The sequence below is a fragment of the Mastigoproctus giganteus genome, chromosome 4 (genome assembly GCF_048544385.1).
Source record: "Mastigoproctus giganteus isolate SK-2022 chromosome 4, ASM4854438v1, whole genome shotgun sequence".
In the NCBI taxonomy this organism is placed as follows: domain Eukaryota; kingdom Metazoa; phylum Arthropoda; class Arachnida; order Uropygi; family Thelyphonidae; genus Mastigoproctus; species Mastigoproctus giganteus.
Window position 1 is genome coordinate 125,548,391 of NC_143578.1, and position 25,735 is coordinate 125,574,125.

General features: G+C 37.8%; 1 protein-coding gene across 1 annotated transcript in view; it reads right to left on the reverse strand.

The window, feature by feature from the left end:
- Positions 1-8,269: 8,269 nt before the first annotated feature.
- Positions 8,270-25,735, reverse strand: part of LOC150087046 (uncharacterized) — a 221,252-nt gene continuing 203,786 nt past the window's right edge. Inside the window, exon 8 of the mRNA XM_090372358.1 lies at positions 8,270-9,082. Within this exon, the coding sequence (XP_090228484.1) occupies positions 8,270-9,082 (813 nt within the window). The remainder of the gene's footprint in view (positions 9,083-25,735) is intronic.

Consider the following 25,735-nt stretch of genomic DNA (forward strand, 5'->3'; position numbering starts at 1 on the left):
CACGATTTGCCCAGGACCTCTTCGCGAGAAGAAGGGTGCAAATTGCCAAACACTGAGGAAATGCCACTCGACCATGACAACGCAAAGACAAAACATATCACCAACCAGCATTTCTCCTCTTTAAACGGAAGATTAAAACCGAAAAACTTGATGACAGACTGCAAGCACAACTTCAACAACTTGAACTGCAAGTACAACTTCAACAACCTGAACTGCAAGTACGGGACTTGTCCCAGGAATGACCTACAACCCTAGAAGTTGACATCTCTTTAGAAGAAGTAGAACTTAAATAGAAGACCTACCATGGACTTGACCTCATTGCAGCTCTGCTGCCAATGCCACAGGAGATCCTATACCTGTGCCCTCTTGCACGGTACTATCTTTCCACTTCCCTGGGGAGGGAGGGAGATGGTCTTCCCCTCGTCGCCCTCCTTTTCCTGTTGGTGGGACATGGGCCTGCCCCACTGACCACAGGGGTTACCTCCTCTATTGACCCCTTACAGTACTTCCTATTTCCTCCCCCCCAGCCTTCAGTCTCTCCCCTAGTCGGTTCACTTTCACACCCCACATAACCCCACAGAGTCTAAATTTAAATTTAAAACTTTGACCTGGTGTCGCCTTCCCTATTGGCTCCATATTTCTGACTTTCCCCCATGTCTTCAGTCTCCCCCCTACTCTGCCTAAACACCAGCAAACACCCCATACAATGTGAAAATTTTAAAAAATTGTCAAAATTCCAACTGCATACGAAAACCCCTTTCGGCCTAACCTTTCAGCGACTACGTCCCAATACTATTAAATTATTATTTATTTATTTTATTAGGTCCTTGCTACTGAAATCTCAGGAAATTAGGTGGCAGGACCTGCCAGAGTGAAAACTTAAAATTACTGTTGTTCTGTTGTATTATGTAGCTAGTCTTGTAAGACCATAATCCATATCAGGGGCCCCAGGATGCAACCTTGGGGACATCCCCGGTAGATGGACCGCTGCACTTGGTGATTTCTTGACTTTGCTATTATTGTTCTGTTGGAGAAATAGGATCTGAACAGTTTGTACAAGTTGAGGGAACATCCAGCCACCTGGAATCAGGTGGCTGGATGTTCTCCCACCATAGATTATCAAAGATTCCATCGAAGTCGATGAAGATCGCTAATTCGTATTTAGACTGAGACATTTCTAGGTGGAAGACAAGATCGGTAACTGCCCCTCACAAGACCTTTCTGGAGTGAAGCCATACTGTGAATGAGAGATGAGATCTTTGTCAGTGAAGAGATTGGCGATCCTTAAGGCCATTAGGCGTTCTATTATTTTGCCCAGATTAGCTAAGAGCAAAACAGGCCTGAACGACTTCGGGTCAGTAAGCGGTTTATTGGGCTTGGGTATGAGTTTAATCAGTGCCACCTTCCAGCATTGGGGAAGCACGAGAAAGAAAAACACTTGTTGTAAAGCAGGAGTAGGTGTCCTGGTTTAAGTCTACAGAAGTGCATTGTGAAAACATACTCAATACAGTCAATACCTGGGCATTTATTCGCAATGATTCTTTTGAGGACTGATTCTCAAGAAGGAAAGGGATGAATCAGATTGGTCCACTGGATGTTGATGGTTCAACAGTTGAGGATCCAGCTCAGGTGGCTAACAATCTAAACGAGTATTTTGCATCTACATTCACACATGAGGAGTTATTCAGGAAGGGGAATGTCGTAGGTGAAGTAAACATTGGCAGTGAGCTAGATTATTTTCTAATAACTAAGAGGAAAGTGGAGGAGAGATTGTTGAGGATAAACATAAAAAAGGCACCCGGGGTGGATGGGATCTATCCAGTTATATTAAAGGAGGCAGCAAAGGAAGTAAGCAAACCCCTAGCCATAATTATGAGAGCTTCTTTGGACTCAGGGGAGGTACCCATGGACTGGAGATGTGCAAATGTAACCCCAATTCACAAAGGAGTATCAAAGGCTGACACAAGTAATTATAGACCTGTTAGTTTAACTTCAGTTCCAGGAAAATTAATGGAGGCACCGGTTAAAGAAGCACTGCAGGATCATCTGGACAAGGATTCAGTTATAGCTCAGACACAGCATGGTTTTGTTAAGGGCAGGTCTTGTCTGACCAATTTGATTGGATACTATGATGTAGTCACAAAAGAACTGGATGCAGGGAATAACTTTGATATTATATATTTGGATCTTAGAAAGGCTTTTGATACTGTTGCGCATGGAAGACTGCTGCACAAATTGGAGAAGTGTGGCATTGGAGGCAAATTGCTGCTATGGATAAAGGGATGGTTGAGTGGCAGAATACAGAGAGTGGTAATCAATGGACACTGCTCAACGTGGACTAATGTTATTAGTGGAGTTCCTCAGGGTTCAGTGTTGGGTCCATTGTTGTTTTCTGTATGTATAAATGATATTGATGATGGTGTATCAGGCTTAATGTCCAAGTTTGCAGACGATACCAAGGTTGGCAGGGTTGTTAAGGACACTACTGATACTATGCTGCTGCAACAGGATCTGGAAAGGTTGAGCAGATGGGCTGAGAGGTGGCAAATGAAGTTTAACATTGACAAATGTAAAGTACTACATATGGGAAACAGTAACCCCAGATCAACGTATCAACTCTGTGGTACTACGCTGACAGTGGTAGAGAATTAAAAGGACCTGGGGGTAATTGTGCAGGCAGATATGAAGTTCTGTGAGCAGTGCAGACGAGCTGCAAGAGTAGCTCATGGTGTCTTGTCAATGATATACAGGAATTTTTCTATCAGGGACAGGGATGTGATTATTCCCTTGTATAAGGCATTGGTCAGGCCACACCTTGAGTACTGTATACAGGCCTGGAGGCCTCATTTCAAGAAGGATGTAGAGCTGCTGGAACGAGTACAGAGAAGGGCAACAAGATTAGTGAATGGAACAAAGGGTTGCTCTTACGAAGAAAGGCTCAAGTTTTGCAAATTACAGAGCCTGGAGACTAGGCATCGGCGAGGTGATCTGATAGAGGTGTATAAGGCTTTGAATGGCTTGAGCATGCTCAATGCCGATGGGATTCTTCCTCTTGCTCAGAATAATCACCTCAGAGGGCATAAATTCAAATTGAGGAAGGACGGATGTTGGATAGATGTGCGGAAATTTGCCTTTAGCCAGCGGGCAGATGGTTTGTGGAATAGACTCCCATCGCTTGTTGTTGAAGTTGATAGCCTAAACAAATTTAAGGCTCAGCTGGACAAGTATTTCGAACGAACGGAGGGGTGAAATGGGAGTAGTGGTTGTTTTTTTTTTTTTTTTTTTTTTTTTGGCTGATGCTGAATAAGCTTGCTTTCTTGCATCATATGCCTCTACTAATGCTAATGATTCCAGCTCCTGTAAAGTAAATGGTTCTGAATTGTGTTCTTTGTTCCTCTTCCTGATTGCTCTATGGTCAGGGTTGTGATTAGGGAAGAGCTTGTCAAGAATAACATTTCTGGAGTCTGTCCAATTTGCTGTTTCCTGGTGGTCGGTCCTAACTGATCTGGGTATGTCTGCAGTGTAGGTCTTTTCTGTAATGATTTTGTACATAAGTCCCCAGGGGTTTGCATTACCAGACTCTTTGACAAAAGTAGTCCAGGTTTCTCTCTACCTCTATCTTCAGCAGGCCAATCTTGGTGGGTTCATTAATAGGATAGACATGACATCCTCTGCTTCTGTTAAAGGAAGTATTAGAACACGAGATGTGCAGTGACTCCCACCAGGCATGGTGCTGGTAATGGTGGGACTGATGGATAACCACGACATCGTGGCGTAGGTCAATGTCATACTGGGTCGACCAGAAGTGATTAGCAATGGCCGAATGTTCAACGTCCGCTAAACGAATGCCTCTTTCGTGTTGAGAAACATGTTTCCCGAGTCTTCTGCCAGTTTCCCTGAAATAGCAGATAGTGTAGTTACGGCAAGAAATGCAACAGACTAGTCCAATCTGCAGCAAGGTGGGAACTGATGTTTTTACTTTAGAGACAAGGGATCCCAACTTTCTGCTTGGGAATTGTAAGCACTTTATCCCACGAGATTTTAAGACCCTAGAAACCTGCAGATGAGAGGCATACTGAGATTGCTAGGGTCAAGACAGATCTTGCGAGGTGTGGCTACCCCACTAGTATCCTAGATAGGTGCGACCTACAAGCCCGTGACCACATAGCGGTCACGGGCTTGTAGGTGACAAGCACATGACTCCGCTGCGACCTCCTTTATCCCATACTACCCGAAACTATCACAGCAGGTTTCTAGGGTCTTAAAATCTCATGGGATAAAGTGCTTACAACTCCCAGACAGGAAGTTGCAATTCCTTGTCTCCAAAGTAAAAACACCCATTCCCCCACCTTGCTGCAGAGTGGACTAGTCTACCGCATTTCTTGCTGTGACTGCATGGACTGCTACGTCGGGGAAACTGTGGATCCCCTGAAAATATTGAGTAATACTATACTTAATAATAATTGGCCCCTACCCCTAATAAGTGGGCCTCTACTTGACTTTGTCTCGCAGTCAAAAATCTTTAAAAATTTCCCTGGAAGCAGCAGCTATGCTAATACCATTTCACCTCTATGCTCTGCAGCTAGCTAACAATAAACATGCTTCGTGTGAAAAAAAAATATTGTTCGCAGACATAGTAAAGTTTATCATAAACATACCAAAAAACTTACATTTTTTTTTTCTGTTTCAGACAGGAAGGCAATGGGCCCCCTTTGTGATCATGGGCCCCAATGCACCGTATTTGCCTAGTTACGCCACTAATCACACACATTTCTGACCTTTTACTCCGGAGCCACCTTACATAATATACTGTACATGTCTATGCTGGATGAAGACTAGTATCTTCAGGCTAACATGTAAGAGAAACTCCCTATGTATGAAAATTACGAAAATCGTCACTACAAGTAAATTACATGTGAATAAAGCAATTCTGGACATTAATCAGGTAAGGCCAACACAAATAGACGCTCGCTCGAGAGGGGTCACTAAAATTCCTCTGAATGGCATGTAACACCTAGATACGCCACTGATCACACACATGTAAGGGCTAAGCAACTCTCTCTCTCGAAGAAATGAAGCTTTTACTAAAGTTAAAAAGATACACATGCAGTCCATTAATAGAATACAACCTATTGAATCATTAGCTAATAGAGCATGAAGGAGCTCAGGGAAGTCCGCCCAGTGAAGAAGCAAAGTCACTGAAGTTAGGAGGTTGCATCCCCCATCTGAAAAAAATGGATAAATTTAAATTTATCCATTTTTTTCAGATTTTGTAAAATAAATAGATATGTGAACATAATGAGTTAAAAATAATGTTCTGGACATCAAGTAATAATTTAAAGAATACAGTATTCTTGGTATAGGAACATTGAACATTGGGATGATGAATGGAAAGAGTAGAGAGATTGTGGATTTGATGCAAAGAAGAAGAGTGAAGATCCTATTACTACAAGAGACAAGGTGGAAGGGAAATAAAGCAAAAGAGCTCGGTGAAGGGTACAAGTTATTCATTAGGGGAGCGGATGAGAGAGAGAAAGAAATGGAGTAGGTATTGTAGTTGATAAGGAGTTAAAAGATGGAGTGTGTGAGGTTAACAGAAGGAGTGATAGGATTATGAGCATCAAACTGGAAGTGGGTGGACACTTACCACAATAGTATGTGCATATGCCCCGCAAGTGGTATGTGGGGATAAAGAAAAGGACAGTTTTTGGATGGAAATGGATTAAGTGGTCATGGCAATACCTGAGAAAGAGAGGTTGATGGTTGGGGACAATTTAAATGGACATTTAGGAAGAAGCAAGAGAGGAAGAGTGAATGGAAGGTCGAGTATTGGGGAAAGAAATAGAGAAGAGGAGAGGATAGTAGAACATGCAGTGGCATTCGACCTGGCGATAGTTAATACCTACTTCGAAAAGAAAGAAAGCCAGCTGATAACATACAAGAGTGGGGAAAGGACAAGCCTGATAGACTATATCATGTGTTGTAGGAGGCATCTAAAGGAAATGAGGAACAGCAAGGTGATAAACGGAGAAAGTGTGTCTGCACAACATAGATTGCTTGTGGTCGATTGGGAGGTTGCAGCAGACAAAAGTAGGAAATATTCAACAGAGGGAGAAAAGGATAAAATGGTGGAGATCAAAAGAGGAGGATTTGAGGAAGGAGTTTAGGGAAAAGGTGCTAAAAGGAATAAAGTTATCGGAAACGTGCAAGAGTGGTGGAAGTTAAATAGTTGTATCATAAGGAAAATTGGAGAAGAGTTGTTGGGGGAAACATCAGGAAAGGGGGTGCTGGAGGGAAAGGAGGCTTGGTGGTGGAATGAGGAAGTGCAATCAGTGATAAAACAAAAGGAGATGAAGAAAAGATGGGATTTAACAGGTAGCCAGGGAGATAAAGAATCATATAAATTAGCAAATAAGGAGGCAAAAAAGGGCTGTGGTAATAGTAGAAGCAAGGGCCTATGGGGAACTAGAAAGGAAAGATGGAGATAGGCAATTGATGAGAATAGACAAAGCGAAAGACAAGACATCAAAGGACTTCTCATCAATAAAACAGATAAAAGATGATAGAGGAGTGGTTATACAGGACCAGGAGAATGTTAAGGAAAGATGGAAAGACTATTTTAAGAAGTTACTAAATGAGGGAAACCCAAGAGTATTCAGCGAGGATGAAGAGACGAATGAAAGAGTAGTGGAAGGCATAAGAAGGAAAGAAGTGGGAAGTGCACTCAGAAAAATAGAGGGGGAAAGCAGTAGGTGTTGATCAGATACCAGTAGAGGTATGGAGAAGTCTGGGAGAAGAAGGGATCAATATCCTATGAGACTGCAGCAGGGGAGGATACCCGGTGAGTGGAGGGAAAGTATACTTGTGCCAATCTATAAGGGTGATGTGCAGGAATGTGGGAACTACAGGGGAATAAAGTTAATGTCTCATTCGATGAAGATCTGGGAAAGAATTGTGGAAGGAAGGATAAGGCAGGAGATGGAAATAGGAGAGGAACAGTTTGGTTTCATGCTGGGAAGAGGAACAACAGATGCGGTCTTTGTTTTAAGGCAGGTGATGGAAAGATACAGGGAGATACAAGTAGAGTTGCACATGGTGTTCATAGACCTGGAAAAAGCATATGATAGAGTGCCCAGACAAGAGGTATGCAGATGCATGAGGGAGAAGGATACATCAGAAAAGTAAGGCTTGTGAAGGAAATGTACAAGGGAGTGGCCGACCGGGCTAGCCGGGTGGGTAAAGTGCTTGCCTGGCAATCCAAAGGTCGCAAAGTACTGCAAAAACCTTGGGAGGTGCATTATGGCCACAGAAGCCTATGCGCCAACAACTACCAAAAAAAAAACAAAAAAAACAAGGGAATGGTGGCTCAGGTTAAGAGTAGTGTAGGTATGACTGAAGGGTTCTCTGTAGAAGTTGGACTGCGCCAGGGATCAGCTCTCAGCCCATATCTGTTTGATCTGGTAATGGATGTTTTGGTGAGAGAAGTGAAGAGTAGAGCACCATGGAGTATGCTGTTCACAGATGATATCTACTGTGCGAACAATCCCAAGGAAAGGTAAAGAAGAAATTGGAGGAATGGAGGAAAGCGTTGGAAGAGAGAGACATGAGGATAAGTAGAACAAAGACAGAATATATGGTATTGAATGGAGAAGATGAGAGTTGTATAAAACTGCAGGAGGAAAAGCTACCATCAGTTTCGAAATTTAAGTATCTGGGATCGACAACTAGAGGATGACGCGATACACCTCTTCCTCCTCTGAGCTTAATTTTAATTTTTAACCCAAGATTTTTAACTTCTGATTTTAGTTTTTAATTTTTAATCCGAGACCCCATACTCCTTTTTTTATATAATTCATGCAATTAAACGGATCATGAGGTGAGTGCCGGTTTTATTTAAGCTTTGACTAAAGTGCACATTTTTCCGTTAAATTGATTTTTAATTGTGTTCATTTGATTTTTAATTATTGTTAATTATGTAAGATTTTCAATTTTTTTGAATTGTTTTCGTTTTAATTTGTGGAGAATATCATATGGAAGTGTTCTATGTATCATATTGAGGTAAACTTCTCTTATTCTTTTACAAATAATGATATCAACATAGAACGTATTGAGCATTATAGCTCTGGTTCATACTATCAAATTCTTGCCTCAAGTACTAAAATGGCTCGGCACGGCCCTGCCCTCCTTTAAGTTGTAAGTGGGAGTCATGACCCAAAACGTGATATGAAACGTTAAAAGCACTGTGGAACTAGATAATATCAGAAACTAATCACTTACTTTTAGAACTTTGTTGCATAAAGGGAACTGCAATGCCAATATTGTCCTGTAGAGACCACGGCGGTTGTTTCCTTTTTGGCATTTGTAAGTTTCTTACTTCTGAAAGAGATCTACTTATTTCTTTATTCTCAGTATATGTTTCCAGATTATTTGATATATTTGGAGGCATACAAATATGTGTTTTTAAGAAAGCAGAATTTTCTGGATAGTTAACTGTTCTTCCATCCTGACATGAAAAATCTACCTTTTCCATATCATTTTCGCTATTCTGTTTCGTTGAGGAAAACTGGATGGGCAGCCAAGGAATCAAACTTCTCTTATTCATGCACATCTGAACATGCTGTTTATCAGTAACTCTTCTCCCGAAATTATCGTAGAATCGTTCAGAATGATTATTATGTTCAGGAAGTAATTTAATTTCCTTTTCCACTTCTGCAACAGCGTGTACAGTGCACTGCTTCTCATTCAAATTAGGGCTTGCAACAAAACAGACATCACTTCTGTTTTCCATTGTTCTTTTTGATTGTATGGGTATACCTTGAGTATGACACGTGCGATATAAGCATGTATTTAAAAAGTCTTCACATTTGTGATTACTGATTTCTTTTGCCGATATATAACTCATCATATTCGACTTAGACAGATCCACACTGTTCGAGAACTGATTTTCTGTTATCCATTCCGTGTTACTCCGGATGCGTTCGTCATTGGCTGCAGAATGTAACTCGGCCTCCTCTGTAATTTCAGAAATAGGTGTGAAACGTTGATGACAAGCCGACATTTGATGAGCAACTTGCGAAAATATCTATATGGAGATTGAATAAAAGCATTTAAGGATTTTGAATGAATTTCGTTTTGTATTTTGTTAAATTTATTATGCAAACAGATTTCAAAAAAATAAGCTTAAAAAGCATATGTGTTATTAAATTTATATACATTTAATAATTACAATAAACCCTTGTTTTAATGGACAGAGTACAAGATACAGTACTTGGTGACGTAACTACTTCAGTACTAAATACCATCAGACTGATCATTAAAATGATCAGTCTGATGGTATTTGCTATTAAAATATTTTTACAACGCAGTGTGCGAGGGAGGCAGGATTCTCCTCTTCATCAACCAGCCAAGCATGTCAGACATCATAAAGCCATCTGGAACTCAAGCTAGAACTTGAGCTTTTCAGACTAAAGAAGCTTTAAATAAGAGTTTCCTGCACTATATGACACAGCAACACTTAAAGTTTGTCTACTCCACATAATTAGTTAGTATAATATAAAATTACAGCAGGTTTTTTTTTTTTTTTATTTCATGGCATTCTCTGAACTACAGACTGTTTTTTTTTTTTTTTTTTTTCAACTTTAATGGGCATTTGGAAATGGCAGACAGGCCTTTCCACCATATAGTCCAATGAAAATTAGTTTAAAATGTAATTAATCTGGACCGTTAAGTCCGTGTAGAGGTTGACTATTTTTTTAAATTTATTTTTGATATGTATTCCACTGTCAATCTGTTAAGCCTAGATTAAAAAAAAAATAATAAATAAATAAATACGTAAATTTTAAAGGGTGAAAATGTATATTTAAACAAGAATTTAAATACACATTTTCGCCTTTGGAAATTTACGTATTTATTTATTATTATTTTTTTAAAATTTAAATGTCACAATAAAATACACTCGATAACAAAATTAAATTGTAATAAGTACATTAAAAAAAAAAAAACATCAAAGAGCAACTTTTATATTCTGTGAAGCATATAAATGAAAATCTGCACACTGATACCGTACAGCTAGATGTATACAAAAGGAATAACATCAATCCACCAATAACAGAAGAATTCTGTATCCTATCTAATAACCGCTTTCCCGGGATTAATGGCAAATGAACACTCCCAACTAAAAGTTTGCAATCTTTTTTCGCAGCGTATGACAACAGTTTTCATTAATTTTTTTGAAATTAGCTATGAAATCGCTTGGACATTAAGCTTGATATACCATCATCAATATCATTTATAAATACAGAAAACAACAATGGACCCAACACTGAACCCTGAGGGACTCCACTAATAACATTAGTCCCTGACGAGCAGTGTCCATTGATTACCACTCTGTCTTCTCCCCCCCCCCCCCCTTTCAACCATTCTTTTATCCATAGCAGCAATTTGCCTTCAATGCCACACTGCTCCAATTTGTGCAGCAGTCTTCCATGTGCAACAATATCAAAAGCCTTTCTGAGATCCAAATATATAATATCAAAGTTATTCCCTGCATCCAGTTCTTTTGTGACTGCATCATAGTATCCAATCAAATTGGTTAGGCAAGACTTTCCCTTAACAAAACCATGCTGTGTCCGAGCTATAACTGAAGTCTTGTCTAGATGATTCTGCAGTGTTTCTTTAACCAGTGCCTCCATTAATTATTCTGGAACAGAAATTAAACTCACAGGTCTATAATTACTTGTGGCAGTCTTTGCTCCTCCTTTGTGAATTGGGGTCACATTTGCACATCTCCAGTCTACGGGTACCTCCCCCTGAGTCCAAACAAGTTCTCATAATTATGGCTAAAGGTTTGCTTACTTCATTTGCTGCCCCTTATATAACTGGATAGATCCCATCCGCCCCGGGTGCCTTTTTTATGTTTATCTTCAACAATTTCTCCTCCACTTTCCTCTCAGTTATTACAAAATCATCTAGCTCACTGCCAGAGTTGACTTCAGCTCTGGCATTCCCCTTCCTGAATAACTCCTCGTGTGAATGTAGATGCAAAATACTCGTTTAGTTTGCTAGTCACCTGAGCAGGATCCTCAACTGTTGAACCATTAATATCCAGTGGACCAATCTGATTCATCCCTTTCCTTCTAGAGTTTACATAGGTAAAGAACTCTTTTCTGTTTTTCTTTGCATCCATGCCAAGGATTTCTCATAATCTGCTTTTGCCTGCCTAATCTCCTTTGGTTATAGACCAGCTTATATCTATCATAGGCTTCCATGGCACCCATTAATTTATATGTATCCCATGCATTTTTCTTCTCTGCCATATGTCTCATTAGTTCGTCTGACATCCATTTAGGCCTAAACCTTGAACAATATTTCTGAGTTGGTATGTAAAGCCTAGTAGCTTCCAAGATAAGTTCTTTGAATGCTTCCCATTCTGAATTTTCTGTTGGTAACATCATCAGTTGGTCCCACTGTATAGAATTTAAATACTGTCTCAGACCATCGCCTTTATGAAAGCAAAAACCTTTCCCTTTACCCCTGATGGTAGTTACCCCTTTGAGTAAATCCCACTTCACCACGCTGTGATCACTGCCACCTAGTGGTTCCTTTATCTGCAGATTCTTAATGCATGAAGAATCACTACTGATAATCAGATCAAGAGTATTACTCCCTCTAGTTGCCTCCCGAACATGTTGATGTAGAAAAAAATCATCCAATAAATCCCCAAAAGCCTTGCTAGTGTGTGAGTGACCAACCCACAAATTCCAGTCAATATCTGGGAAATTAAAATCTCCCATTATAAGACTCTGATTTACTGGCCCACTCTATTTCCCTGCACAGTTTCTTATTATACTTATCAGAGTCATTAGGCCTACTCATTAGGCACACTCCTACTCTTAATTTTGATCCCCCAATGTTTATGTCACACCAAAATGACTCGACACGGCACTGTCCAGCATTGTCGACTGGCTTCACTTCCTTGGACTTTGTGTTTCTTAACTAATATCATAACCCCTCCTCCGTTCCTATCCTTTCTGTACACATTGTACTCCCCAAATTCCAGTTCTGCATTCCTTATATCTGTGTGACACCACGTCTCTGATATCCCAACAATATCAGCCTTGGATGTTTTGAGCAATACCTCAAATTCATCAAATTTATTTACCAAACTCGTATTGGTCTACACGCAAGTATACATGCACCTGTTCCTATTCTTAGCTACCCTAACACAACCCATGTGTTTACTTATACCACATGACTCCCAGCGGTCTCTGAAACACCCTGCATCTTGTTTTGCAGGCTGCTGCTCATTCCAATAAAAACAGTGCAAGAATCACTTTCACCTCTGCCAGTGGCTACTGTTAATCTATTAGTCCTTGTATTCCCCCAAGCTAGCAGTTTTCCAACCCACCTAACACTGCCTCGATAGCATCAGCAAATATTCTTGCACCCTTTCTATTTAAGTGTATCCCATACCTGTTTAACTTCTTCTGACAGGCATGTAGAAAATCTTCTGACGAGATATTGCTCATTTCACTACTATTAGAAGGGAGAAAAAAAGTTTTTCCATTTATCAGAATATTTATACAGTAATTTAGTGCTGTGAGCACATCCTTTCCTCGTGAGCACACATGGGGAAAGGATGTCACTATTGTTCCTGAAATAGAGAAAGTCACTATCAGTTCCGATAGTCATCCTCTGAGCGTTGAGACATGGACAGGTGGTCTTCCCTCAGTAGAGACAATGTAAATCGCTTTAGGTTAGGATAATAGGGAGAACACCCCTGCCCAGCCAAAGAAGTGTAGTTTAGCTGTGTCAGCAGAAAAGTTTGATTGCTGCACTCTCCACTTCTATAACAATGGCACCGTGATGAGCTGACCCATTGTTACTAGTGTTGGATAAATATCGAGCTAAAATACACGAAAATATCCAAGTAAATGAAAAACAAATCTCACCATTTGGAACAGCTCCCTTAAAAACTATGGTATGGCAAAAATCCAATCGTTAGCATAAGTTAAAACTAGTTAATCAGATCCTCGTGGTTGGGTTGTGGGGGTGGTACGTGTTCGCTTGTCCCATTTTTAATTGATTTGACCTCCACCCTAAAGAAGTTACTAGCAGCCCACAAAATGCAAATCTTTACTGCAATTCACAGTAAACTATAGATTCCAGGGAACAAAGCGGGTGTTAGCAGAAAATTAAAGACACATTTGTTTAAAAAAATTTTTAAATTTTAATGAACATTATATACATTAACAAAAAAAACTACACATGTGCATACCAATTTCGATATATATGAACCATACTAGTACAATACACTATCTCTCCCTCATCAACTATTCTCAAGGCTGTTCCCTTTCCATTACAAATTATCAACAACACTTTGTATCAGTTGTATCTTACTTAGTAGGAATCATCACTGATTACTTAATCATTCCTTTCCATTACCAATTTTTATCATTTACATCAGTAAACTCATTTTTTTCTCTTATTTTTTCTAACCTTTAATACATGAAAATTTCTATTTTATTTGTAAGCCTAGGTCTTACACAGTCTATGGTGTGTGGGGCCAAGTATCCCACATCTATATCGTCGGTTGATAGCAAATTTCTGAGGGTCGGCATCGACGTCCTGTATTCGTCTGAGCATCTGGTATTGTAAGAAATGATCTGATAGGTGGAGGCATGAATGAAGAGGGCAAACAGTTGGAGTGGCTCTGAGCTGGGCAGGTGGAATCACCAAGCCACAGAGATCCCAGAATGAAGGAGACGTGATCAGACCTGTCAACATTTTTTACTGTGATTACCAGTCTTCTTTCATCAGTGAGAGAGAGGGCAGCCTGGGCCATTTCAGTCATATGAACATGGGGTTGGTAACCTATGCTTATAGGTTACCTATTTCAAGAGCCAATATTCCGCTGCTCAGATAGGTTTTCTGATCGTAGGTGCTGCTGACGCTCAGATTTCAGCTGCATAAAGTAGCGGGGAGTATATAATGGTCCTGACATATTTTATTGCTGTAATCTTGTGTGAGATGTAATTCATGTTTTGTTTCGCTCTCCATTTCAGGTGTGCTGCACGACTGATGAGTTTGTCACTGTGCTGGTTAAATCTCAGTTTTGTGTCAAAGACAATCTCCAAATCTAAATGATATGGAACAGCCGGGATGGAAACTCCACTGATGTTAGGTGAGATGGTTGTTGTTTCTTTCTTTAGGGAGTACAGCATGCACTTTGACTTTGCTGGGTTAATGTTGAGGTCAAATTGTTTAAGGTAGCTCGCTAGTGTGAGGAGTACACTGTTAATTTCCTCTGTGATTCCAGAGGCTTCTGCATTCGCTTGGATGGTGGTCAGTATTTTTAAATCATCGACGTAGGACAATACATCTGGTCTCTGGATTATAAAAGGGGAGATAATGGCAGTAAAGAAGAGGCCAGAGAGAGGATTCCCCCTTGTGGTACTCTTTTATATATTTGCTTTGTATAGTTTTTTTGAATAATGGAGTATGATAGTAAGGTTGAAGAGTGATAAGAGGAAGTGCAATGGATCCCCGCCTATGGAGTAGTGGTCTTAAGCAGTCGTAAGAGGGCAGGCACTTGAACAGCATCAAAAGCTGCTTCGATGTTGAGGAAGGTTATAGGAGGAGGAGTTCTTTTCTCAAATGCTATAAAGATACTGTGGGTAGTGGCAAGGAGATTGGTAATGGTGGACATATTTGGTAATGAAGAATTTTTGTAAAATAATAAGAAGAGTTTACCTCACTATAGTACGTAGAACACTTCCGTATGATACTCTCCAGAAATTAAAACGAAAAAATTGAAAACTTACACCAATTAAACACAATTCAAATCAATTTAAACACAAATATTAAAAAAAACTAACGAAAATATTCAAAACGATTTTCCTTCCTGAAGCTGACAACGCTTTTCGACCGTATGTCGTGATCACGGGAATGAAAATTACCGAATAGGGTTTAACCTGAAACTTAAATAGTGATTATTTGTCTTCGCACATGCACGTAAAGGTTCACGCAGCGGAGATCAAATATGGCTGCTGAACATTAACAGAATTCTCATGTAATTTAATTTCTACGGTTTCTACAATTAATAGTCGCATATAATCACGTTGAACATTAAGTATTTTGGCCTCGTTAAATAAAAAAGTATGTTTTTCGTTAATGGCATTAAAGGCTAATTCTGACGCTGAGAAGCACGAACTGAGGCTTCATGTTGATTTACATGAATATTCAGAGAAAATCGCGTCGAACCTTGGTAAGACGAGTCACAATCATCGCAAGAAATGTTGCATACCAGATCATTAATTTGTGTTGCGAACGTGGAAAGAACCGAGTGATCGATCAGTGTAGTGTGTAATTTCCGTATTGGCCTGACCACAATTTTAAATTCGGTATCTTTAAAGAATCTAGTAAGCTGTTTGTGCCACTGTTCAACACATGGGACAGAAATAAAGTATTTTTTGATATTACTATTGTTGGTTGGTTGTAGTATTTTGTATCCTATCCTTAGCCTGTACCCTAATTTGGTTTACTGTGGCCAGGGGATAGCCCCTGTTTAAGAACCTGCTGGTTAATATTTGTATTTCTGAGCCCAAAGCAGATTCCGTCTTTGAATATTTATAGGCATTTAGAAATTGATTAAAGATAATCAATCTTTTGTAGGTGAACGGGTGATAGCTATTATAACGTAGAAGCATACCGGTGTTTGTAGGTTTTCAATAGATGCTAAATTGGATTTTATTCGAGTCCCGAGTAAGCATGAAATTTAGAAAGTTTAATGACTTTGTATGCATATCCTCCCTTTCCAATGTAAATTTGAGTCTAGAATGAATATTATTAAACGAATGTAAAATGTCTTGGATAGTACTACTATCAGTAATAACTAGAACATCGTCTAAATACCTCCCATAGTAGGGGATATGGGGTTGAAAAGGTATCAAATGTATATGCTCAATCATTGAGAGATAGATCTCTGACATTAAGCCACTCAGGCTCAAACCTATTGGCAATCCAAAAATTTGTTTGTACACCTTGTCTCGAAAGGTGATATAGTTGGCCTCAACTAACAGTTTAATTAAGTGAAAAATTTCCTTAATAGGTAGCTTCGTATAATTAATCGGTATTGAGTTTTTATTTAAAATATCCCAAATAATATCTAATGTGTATTCAATGTTTACATTCGTAAATAACGAGGTAACATCTAGCGAGAATAAATTGTCACTGTCGCCAAGTCTACAGTCTTTAAGATTATTAAATAATGTATCGTAGTTCTTAATCCCAAATTGTATTACCTGCCTAAAGGGTTTTATAATGCTATATGTACATATGTGGCTAAGGATGAAAATGCCGAGTTCCTGTAGGAAACAATAGGTTGATTAAGGAAGGAAAATAGTTTTGAATATTTTCGTTAGATTCTTTTTAATATTTAATTGTGTTAAATTGATTCGAATTGTGTTTAATTGGTTTTTAATTATTTATTTTTTACTCTAATGTAAGTTTTCGATTTATTTGTTTTAATTTCTGGAGAGTATCATACGGAAGTGTTCTACATACTATATTGAAGTAAACTCCTCTTATTATTTTACAAATATTAATATCAACGTAGAATGTATTGAGTATTACAGCTCTGATTCATACTAGGTAATGAAGAATGAAATTGTGGTGGAGCATCTGGAGGTATGCGAGTTATTAGAGTTCGAAGGAGGGTCCTTTCTAGTAGTTTCAGGATACACGAGGAATTGGAGATAGGTCTGAAGTGTTTCTCCCATGATGGCGTTCTTATTTTCGGATGTAGCCTTACAAGATAAACATTCCATTGGTGGGGGAAGATGCATCTGGTCTGGTCTGCACTGCACTGAACATGGTAACAAGGGGTTGGATGATATATGGACCCAGGCATACCAGCATGAACTGCGGTATTCCATCGGCACCCACAGCTGTAGAGAATGGGGTTGAATTCAAGGCTGCCAAGATTTAGTGTTTAGATATGGTGATAGATTTCAGAGAGCTCTGTTTGTCATGACTGAATATATGGTAATGTTACTGATGGTGGATCCCACGATGTCTTCAAATCTGGTTATGAAGTCAATCCATCTCTGGGGGTCGAGTTGCTCTGGGAAACTGGTAGTTTGTTCTGTGTATGGTATCTTACCAATACGTAGATGTGGGGACCACCATGCTGTAGAGTGGGGAGTGATAGTGACTGTCTTTGAGGCAGCATATTGAGCTACCGTAATAATCCATTGAGTTAACAGGTCAACCGCCAGTAGGGAGTCACAGGACTCAAGAACATACCATCGGATGAGAGATGCTGCTGTAATGCATCTGGAAACATCCAGATATTTTGGACTGTAGATTGATTTTAGTATCACCTGTCCTTTTGAATTGAAATTTGTGATTGGTGGTTCTAGTTGTATTAGGATTGGGTCATGGCTGGAGAAAGTAACCATCTTGAGGAGTTGCAAGCATACAGGCAATAACTGTGAAAATCATGTCCAGTTGGTTTGTACCCCTTGTGGGGCTTTCGTTTTTTATAGTAATGTGTGGTTTGTCCTTTAACCTGCCAGTCTCCTTGAATCGTCGAGTGGTTGTTTGTACTCCTTTAAACAAAACACCAAGTTATTTGCCAATACTTCTCAAGGAATAATTTTCTTTATACAAAGTTATAATAGCACTTCTTTTTTCAACACTCAGTTCCTTATTTCTTGCCATGTTTATCATGAAACACAAAACTTACACCAAATACTCTTTCTGAATGACGAGTATTCGATTTTATAAGCTGTAGCTCTTATTCCTCAATTTATATTATTGCAAAACACTCCAGAATCATCTACAATCTTTTATAATATTGAAACAATACTCCCACTTTCTAGAATATTCTGGAATCATCTACATTCTACAACATTCAAAAGTGTTTTCTAAAATTTCCTGATTTTCATGTATAACAGAAAATATTTTAATAAAAATTGGTAAACAAGTTGGTCCTATTACTAAAAAGGTTTTTAGAGCTAAAAGCCTCAAACTATGGAAAATTCACTAATGGAACAAGTTAGTGCATAGCATCATGTTAGTTCGTAGTAAATCACCAAAGTCGGTGAAATAGCAACGTTTTTGTTGTATTTCATGTTATGATTGCCTTCACAATGAGCTGCTTGTCTGGGTGGTGGTATCCAAGAATAAGTAACATTAGGCTTTTCCACTGGTGAAGCATTGCTTATTCGAGGTAGTGCATTATCATAGCAACTCATTGTGAAGGTATTCACAATATGAGATATAATAAAAACGATGCCATTTCACCTACTTTTAACATTAATTAGTAGAGGAATATGATGCAAGAAAGCAAGCTTATACAGCATTAGCCAAAAAAAAAAAAAAAAAAAACTCCCAAACTTTGTTGATTTACAATGAACTAACTTATTTGGTTGGTCCTATTTTAAGAAAAATGAAACATGATTACAAACTTTTAGCTGGTAGTTTATATGCCTAAGGAGGGCAACAAATGAAGAGAGAATAGATTTTAAGAGGGGAAATAGTACATCCTTGATGTCAGCATCTATTCTTCTCCAGGAAATACACCTGTATGCTCTGTCCTACTCAGTAATTTATTTTTTATTTTCTGTTTTGAATTTCATTTAAATTTAATTATTCTTATCTTCTTTCATGGATTAGGCGATCCGCCTGTTCCGATCTCGAAGAGGTCTGCCCATCTTTTCTTTGGTCTTCCTCTGTCTCTTTTTCCTTTTTTTTTTATATGTATAAGCTAATTTAGGGAATCTATTATCTTCTATTCTTTCTACATGTTCTTTCCATCTTTGTCTATATTATATGATTTTTCCATTAATTGAGTAAATCTTTAATTCCTTTCTAATATTTACTTTTGGTATTTTTTCTAATTTTGTACAAACTTTAACATATCTTAAAAATTTCATTTCTGCAGCTTGTATTCTATTAATGTCTCTTTCTTTCGGTATCCATGTTTCAGAACCATAAAGAAGTGTTGGTATTGCCATTACTTTGTAAAATTTCAATTGTGTTTCTTTCCTTGTTTTCTTAGCCAGAGTTCTTTTTATTGTTCCACATATATTTTGAAATTTCACCACTTTCTGGTTCATATCTTCTTCAACATCAATGTTATATTACATCCTAGATAATTAAAATGCTTTACTTGTTCTAATATTTTATTGTCTATAACTATTTTTGTTCTCACCGTATTTTTCCCTTTAAAAGCCATTGTTCTAGTTTTCATCGTTGATATTTTAACTTTATATTCTTCTGTTATTTGGTTTAATTTAAATACTGCTCTTTGTAAATTATCTTCACTACCTTGAATAATTACTTTATCATCTGCAAATAACAGTGTATTAATCCTATTCTTTGTATTTAATTTCTTCTTTCCATTTACATATCATATCCTTGATATATATGTTAAACAGTGTTGGTGACAAGCTACATCCCTGTCTAACTCCTTGATTTATTATACTTTCTTCTGTTAATTTATTACCTGTATCTATTACTATTTTTGTTCCTTGATATAAACTATTTTTGTAAGATGCTTTGGGTATCCTTTATTACTCAATATGTCCCATAGTTTTCGTCTGTTTACTCGATCAAATGCTTTTTCATAATTTATAAATGCTAACTGCATTTCTAAATTAAACTCTTTTCATTTTTCTATTATTTGTTTTAATATAAATATATTATCTGTACATGATCTTCCTTTTCTGAATCCTGCCTGTATTTCTATTAATATTTCATCAGAGATAATTTTAATTCTATTATTTAGCTATAAATTTTATATACTGTATTTAGTATGCTAATCCTTCTATAATTTATTGTATCATTTCTATTTCATTTTTTAAATATTGAAATAATTTTTGCTATCTTCCATTCTTTTGGTATTTTATATTGTTCCCAACATTTATTAAATAAATTTAGTTTCTTGTCTTTTAAAAAACTTCCCCCATACTTGATCAGTTCTACCTTTATACCATCCATTCCTACTGCTTTCCTATTTTTTGTAGCTTTCAATGCCTTTTCCAATTCTTATTTCATTATCAGATCTATGTCACTAACTGTATTTCTTCCCACAATTCTTCATAATGTTTTTTCCATTGTTCTTCCTTTATTACATTTATTCTTGAAGTGTTATTCATTTAATTCATGCTATTCAAGTGTTTCATCATTTTATATACCAAATTTTGTCTTCCATGAACATCATGTTCTATTGTGCTTATAAATCTATCCCATGACTCTGCTTTAGTCTTCCTTATTATATCTTTAGTTTTATTGCATTCTCGTTTATATATTTCTTCATTCTCACTTGTCTTGTTTTGTATATACTTAAGACGTTTATCTTGTACTGCTTTAGCTATTTCTTCATTCCATATCTTTACCCCCTTCCCCCCTTCTTATAGTTTATCCTGAATTGTCCTAGTGTATCTTTTGAATTATATTTCGTATATTATTCTGTTCTTCTTCTATTTGTTCTCTCTCCGATGTTTTACTTATTTCGTCTTTAATCCTTTTTTTTTCATATAAATTTTGTATACTTTCTTCTTGAAGTAGATATACTTTATAAACCAAATTCCTCCTTCCCCTGTTTAATAGCTTTTCTCTTCTTCCATTTAGCCCATAACTCTATTTTTGAAGCCACTAAAAAAATCTGAATTCATATCATATCCTCTAAACACCCTAGAATCTCGACATTGTTTTGATAATTTTTGTTTTACTATTACATAGTCTATTATTGATTGTGTACCTCTTTCCCACCATGTATATCACGTTTTCTAAAAATGTATTTGTTATCTTTAAATTATTAAATGTTGCAAAATCTCTTAATTTATATCCATTTCTATTTACTTTATAATCTCCCAAAATAACTACATGGTCCTTTTTTATATTCTTATCTAGTTCTTCCTCTGGAGCATAAATTCCAATTATACATAAATAACCTCTGTCTAATTTAAATCTTACTGTTATTATTCTATTATTTATAAATGTGTAGCTCTGTATTTTGGTTTTCCATTTCCGTTCTATTAATATTGCTACCCCTCCACTAGCTCTTTCCATTTGATCTACTCCACTGTATATCATTGTATAAGAATCATAATCTTTCATATCTTTTAATTTTTTCTTTGTTTCTGTTATTACTGCTATATTTACTTTCTTCTGTTTTAAATGTTTCCTCTTTGAGCTTTATGAGTTTTTATTTTTTTTACATGGGGAGGGAACCAGCCTCCCCTGCCCAACCCCCAACCTGGAGGATCAGTATGTTACTCTTTGTCTGATCCCTACCCTTTGATCTGTCTGGCTAGGGTTGCCCTACCGGTAGTCTAGCTACCGCCAGCATAGCTCTCTGGGTCATCGGGATACTCAAGCCTCTTCACCATGACAAGGTGGTAACATTTCGGGGAGGATTTATTTATTTATAACCAAATAAATAAATTATTTACATAAAAATTCATCGTGTCATTGACTATTATATCATTATAATCACTTATTTCTCTGGGAGGTTATGTAAATAAATATAAGTATTTTAACCTAAACATTATACACAAATAAAAATCAATATTTCAATGTTACTAAGCACTTTTACAGTATTTCCATTTGTACCAATATTTGTTGTTTTTTGTTGCCTTTTGTAAGGTCCCTCTGATGTCAGTGCAAGGTGGTCGAAGTCAGGTGGTCAATGCAAGGGTGCATAAATACACATCAAGAGGTTCAAGCCGGGACTGTTAAATACGGCACTGTTCTTCATATTCTCTGTATGTTATGAATTCCTTTGACTGTGTAGTCTTCCCAGAGTGTAAACAAAAAAATTATTTATTTTTATATCAGGAATAATTTATGCATTAACTTCGGTTAATAAAGAATTATTTAAAATGCCATTCTTGTAGAGATGGTTCTTTATTGCCTCTTTAACCATAAATTCCGTAATCTTTCTGACCACTGAAGTCACACTCACTGGTCTATAGCTGTTCATTCACTTCTTTAGCTCCTCCCTTATGAATTGGGTAGACGCTGGCTATTCTCCAGTTCGAGGGGAAAATATCTGAATCTTATGATTACCAAAATTACTAATGGTTAGATGCACTCACCTGCCATTTTCAGAACTGAATGTACACCATTCGTCACTGGAGCATTATGCTCTCTTGGCCTCAATAGCTTCACACAAGATTCTTTCTGATATCATTGTCACGTACTGTATTTTAAAGCCAGTTCGTCTTCAGTTGCCCCCATGGTACTAATGTAGTAAATACGTTGCAAAATACCCATTCAACACGACTCCAATATCGGCTGTATTTTCGATTATATACCATTACTTTCACTATGCAAGGAACTTATCGAATTCATTATTTGCTTTCTTGAATTCAAAACATGAAATAGAACTCCTTTTTCCGTTGTTAGCTCTTTTCGAAATTGATCTTTTATTAACTCAGCTTTTGCAAGTCTTACCACCGTCAGTGGTTTTATTACCTATTTGCGTAGAGTTACTATATGAATCAGCGTGACGTGATAGCCCATAACACTGTTTCATATAAATTAAATCTTGCAACTCTCATCTGCATTTTGGCTTCTTTCCTCTGGGGTACTTCTCAGTGAGAATTGAGATAGGTCACATCACATTTAAGGAGACATTATATTTTATTTAAACTAATATTTTAGCGAATTCTTTTTTTTATCTTGAATTTTATCAGGTTTTTACTTTTGTGTCTTTTTAAGGAAGTAATTATTTCGGTAACAGATTTAACAGGACCGTGGTTTGGTTTCATGCTACAGCTAAGTCATAATGTTCCTAAATTTGTATGCATGAATACCTGCATCTGAATGGAAAATTAAACGTTAAAGAGATTTTTATTACTTTCAATGATCTTAATGGACACTTAGTTACAGGTAAATGTTAAGCTTAAATTTAAAATTTATTGGATATCAAGTGTAATGGGCATAAAATTCAGTTCAATGGGTGATGATCTGATTTGAAGAAGAAGGTTGCTCTGTCAGTTCTGCATGAGGGATGTTGTGGAAGATGACTGAGTTGCTAATTACCTCATTGGGTAGGTTAAAAGAGGTTGAAAGTCAAGCATATGTAGCATGATTTCCAGAGAGGTCAGAGCCATTGAGTAATGTGACAGGAATATGTTGAAGTCTCCTACGAGAATGGGAGGGACGATCGGTTAGAGGTAATCCAGGCTCCTAGTTTAATTCTAAACTCTGGGGTATGCTCTGTAGGAAAGTAGACAGCACAGATCTGTATTCCAGCTTCATCGTGGTCAAGGATTACAAATATGGCTTCAAAGTTTTCAGAACTACTTGAGTTGGTCCTATCCTGAAAAAAAGAATTTTATAGATGATTTTAAAGAATGGCACGTCCATTCGCTGTGTAGGTGGAGTGGCAATTGAGCAGGGTAGTTCAAAGGGTGTCAATAGATCTACTTTGGTTAAGCCAGGTGTGCATTAAGGCCATATTGCTCTGTGTATTCTAAGGCCATATTTCTCCGTGTATACTAAGGCAATATTGCATGTTCTGTGTTCGATTTTCTGTTGTACGGATGAAAAACCAGAGTTTCTGGAAAAAAAACCATGCTACCCTCGCCTGAGACTAACTTACTCAGGCACATTTTGAAAAAGATAATTCCTCACATTATCGACGGGACTCGAACAGGTGATGTGGTGTAGGAAGGACGGTGATGTAGCAAGGAGAATAGACAGAAGTTTCTGGAGTTTTCTACTTATGCCTCTTATACTGAGTTTGTTTTTCTCTCCTATTTTTTGTCTTTTCTATATTTATTATCAGAAAGAGTATGTGCTAGGGAGGGTAAACAACTAGTGGCAGTGTATTTCTGATATCTGTACAGTATTGTAAATAGGTTGTGGGATTGCCAGAAAAGATGTTTGGGACAGCCTAGTTTAATAAAAAGAATAAATAAAATAAAACACTTTATGCTAACTCTTTGGGGTAGGATTTTTTGTTGAAGCCAGTGTGGTGGCATGGAATTTCTCCATGCATACCCCTTCCTGTGCCTGCACTCTCCTCTTTGGGAGGAGATCCCTTCTCTGTTGGATGGAGACAGAGACAGGAGTGAGCTCCTGTCTCTTTCTCCATCACCAGTTGTATTCTTCCTGTCCTCACTCACTCATCTTTTGGTGTTCTCCCACTAGTGGCCACTGATTATTCGCTTGACAGAGGGATCCCCTCCTTGTAGGCTCCACTTTTCTCAATGCTTTTCCCCCTCCCATTTCCCTAACTTGTTTTAGTGGGCCCTACCCTCCTTCATTGGCAAGAGAGGCTCATCCAAACAGGCATCCTCCTACTCTATTTATTGGATGATTGTTTTCTGCAGCAGCATGTTCGAGAGGCAACCAGAGAAAGTAATATTCTTGATCTGGTTATCAGCAGTGATCATTCATGTATTAGGAATTTGCAGATAAAAGAACCACTAGGTGGCAGTGATCACAGTGTACTGACGTGGGATTTACTTAAAGATTTAATTACCATCAGGAGTAAAGGAAAGGGTTTTTGCTTCCGTAAAGGCGAGTACAGTGGTCTCCGACAGTTTTTAAATTCTGTACAGTGGGATCAACTGACGATGTTACCAACAGTAAATTCTAAGTGGGAAGCATTCAAGGAATTAATCGTGGATGCTACTGAAAGTTTCATACCTATTAAGAAATATTGTTCAAGGTTTAGGCCTAAATGGTTGTCAAATGAACTAATGAGACTCGTAACAGAGAAGAAAAATGCATGGGATGCATATAAATTATCAAGCGACTCAGAAACCTATGGCAGATATAAGTTAATCTGTAATCAGGTCACAAAGGAGGTTCGGCAGGCGAAGGCAGATTACAAGAAATCCTTGGCAAAAGATGCTAAGAAAAACAGCAAGGATTTCTTTACTTATATAAACTCTAAAAGGAAGGGGATGAATCTGATTGGTCCACCTGACATCGATGGTTCGACTGTTGATGATCCTGCTCAGATAGCAAACAAACTGAATGAGTATTTTGCATCTACATTCACACATGAGGAATTATTAAGGTTTGAAAATGGCAGAAGTTTATCAAATTGTAGCAGGATACTTAATGATTTTGTAATAACTGAGAGCAAAGTGGAAGAGAAACTGTTGAAGTTAAACGGAAGAAAAGCACCTGGGGTGGATGGGATCTATCCAGTTATATTAAAGGAGGCGGCAAAGCAACTAAGCACACCCTTAGCCATAATTATGAGAGCATCCTTGGACTGGAGATGTGCAAATGTATCCCCAATTCACAAAGGGGGATCGAAGGGTGACACGAGTAATTACAGACCAGTTAGTTTAACTTCTGTTCCGGGTAAAATAATGGAGTCGCTGGTTAAAGATGCATTGCAGGATCATCTAGACAAGACTGCAGCAATAATTCAGACACAGCATGGGTTTGTTAAGGGAAAGTCTTGTCTGACAAATTTGATAGGATATTATGATGTGGTTACAAAGGAACTGGATGCAAAAAATAATTTTGATATCATATATTTGGATTTCAGAAAAGCTTTTGACACTGTTGCGCATGGAAGACTATTGTACAAATTGGAGCAGAATGGCATTAAGGGTAAGTTGCTACAATGGATAAAAGGATGGTCAAGTGCGAGAAGACAGAGGGTGGTAATCAATGGGTGCTGCTCTTCTTGGACTAATGTTATTAGTGAAGTCCCACAGGGTTCCGTGTTGGGTCCACTGTTGTTTTGTATATT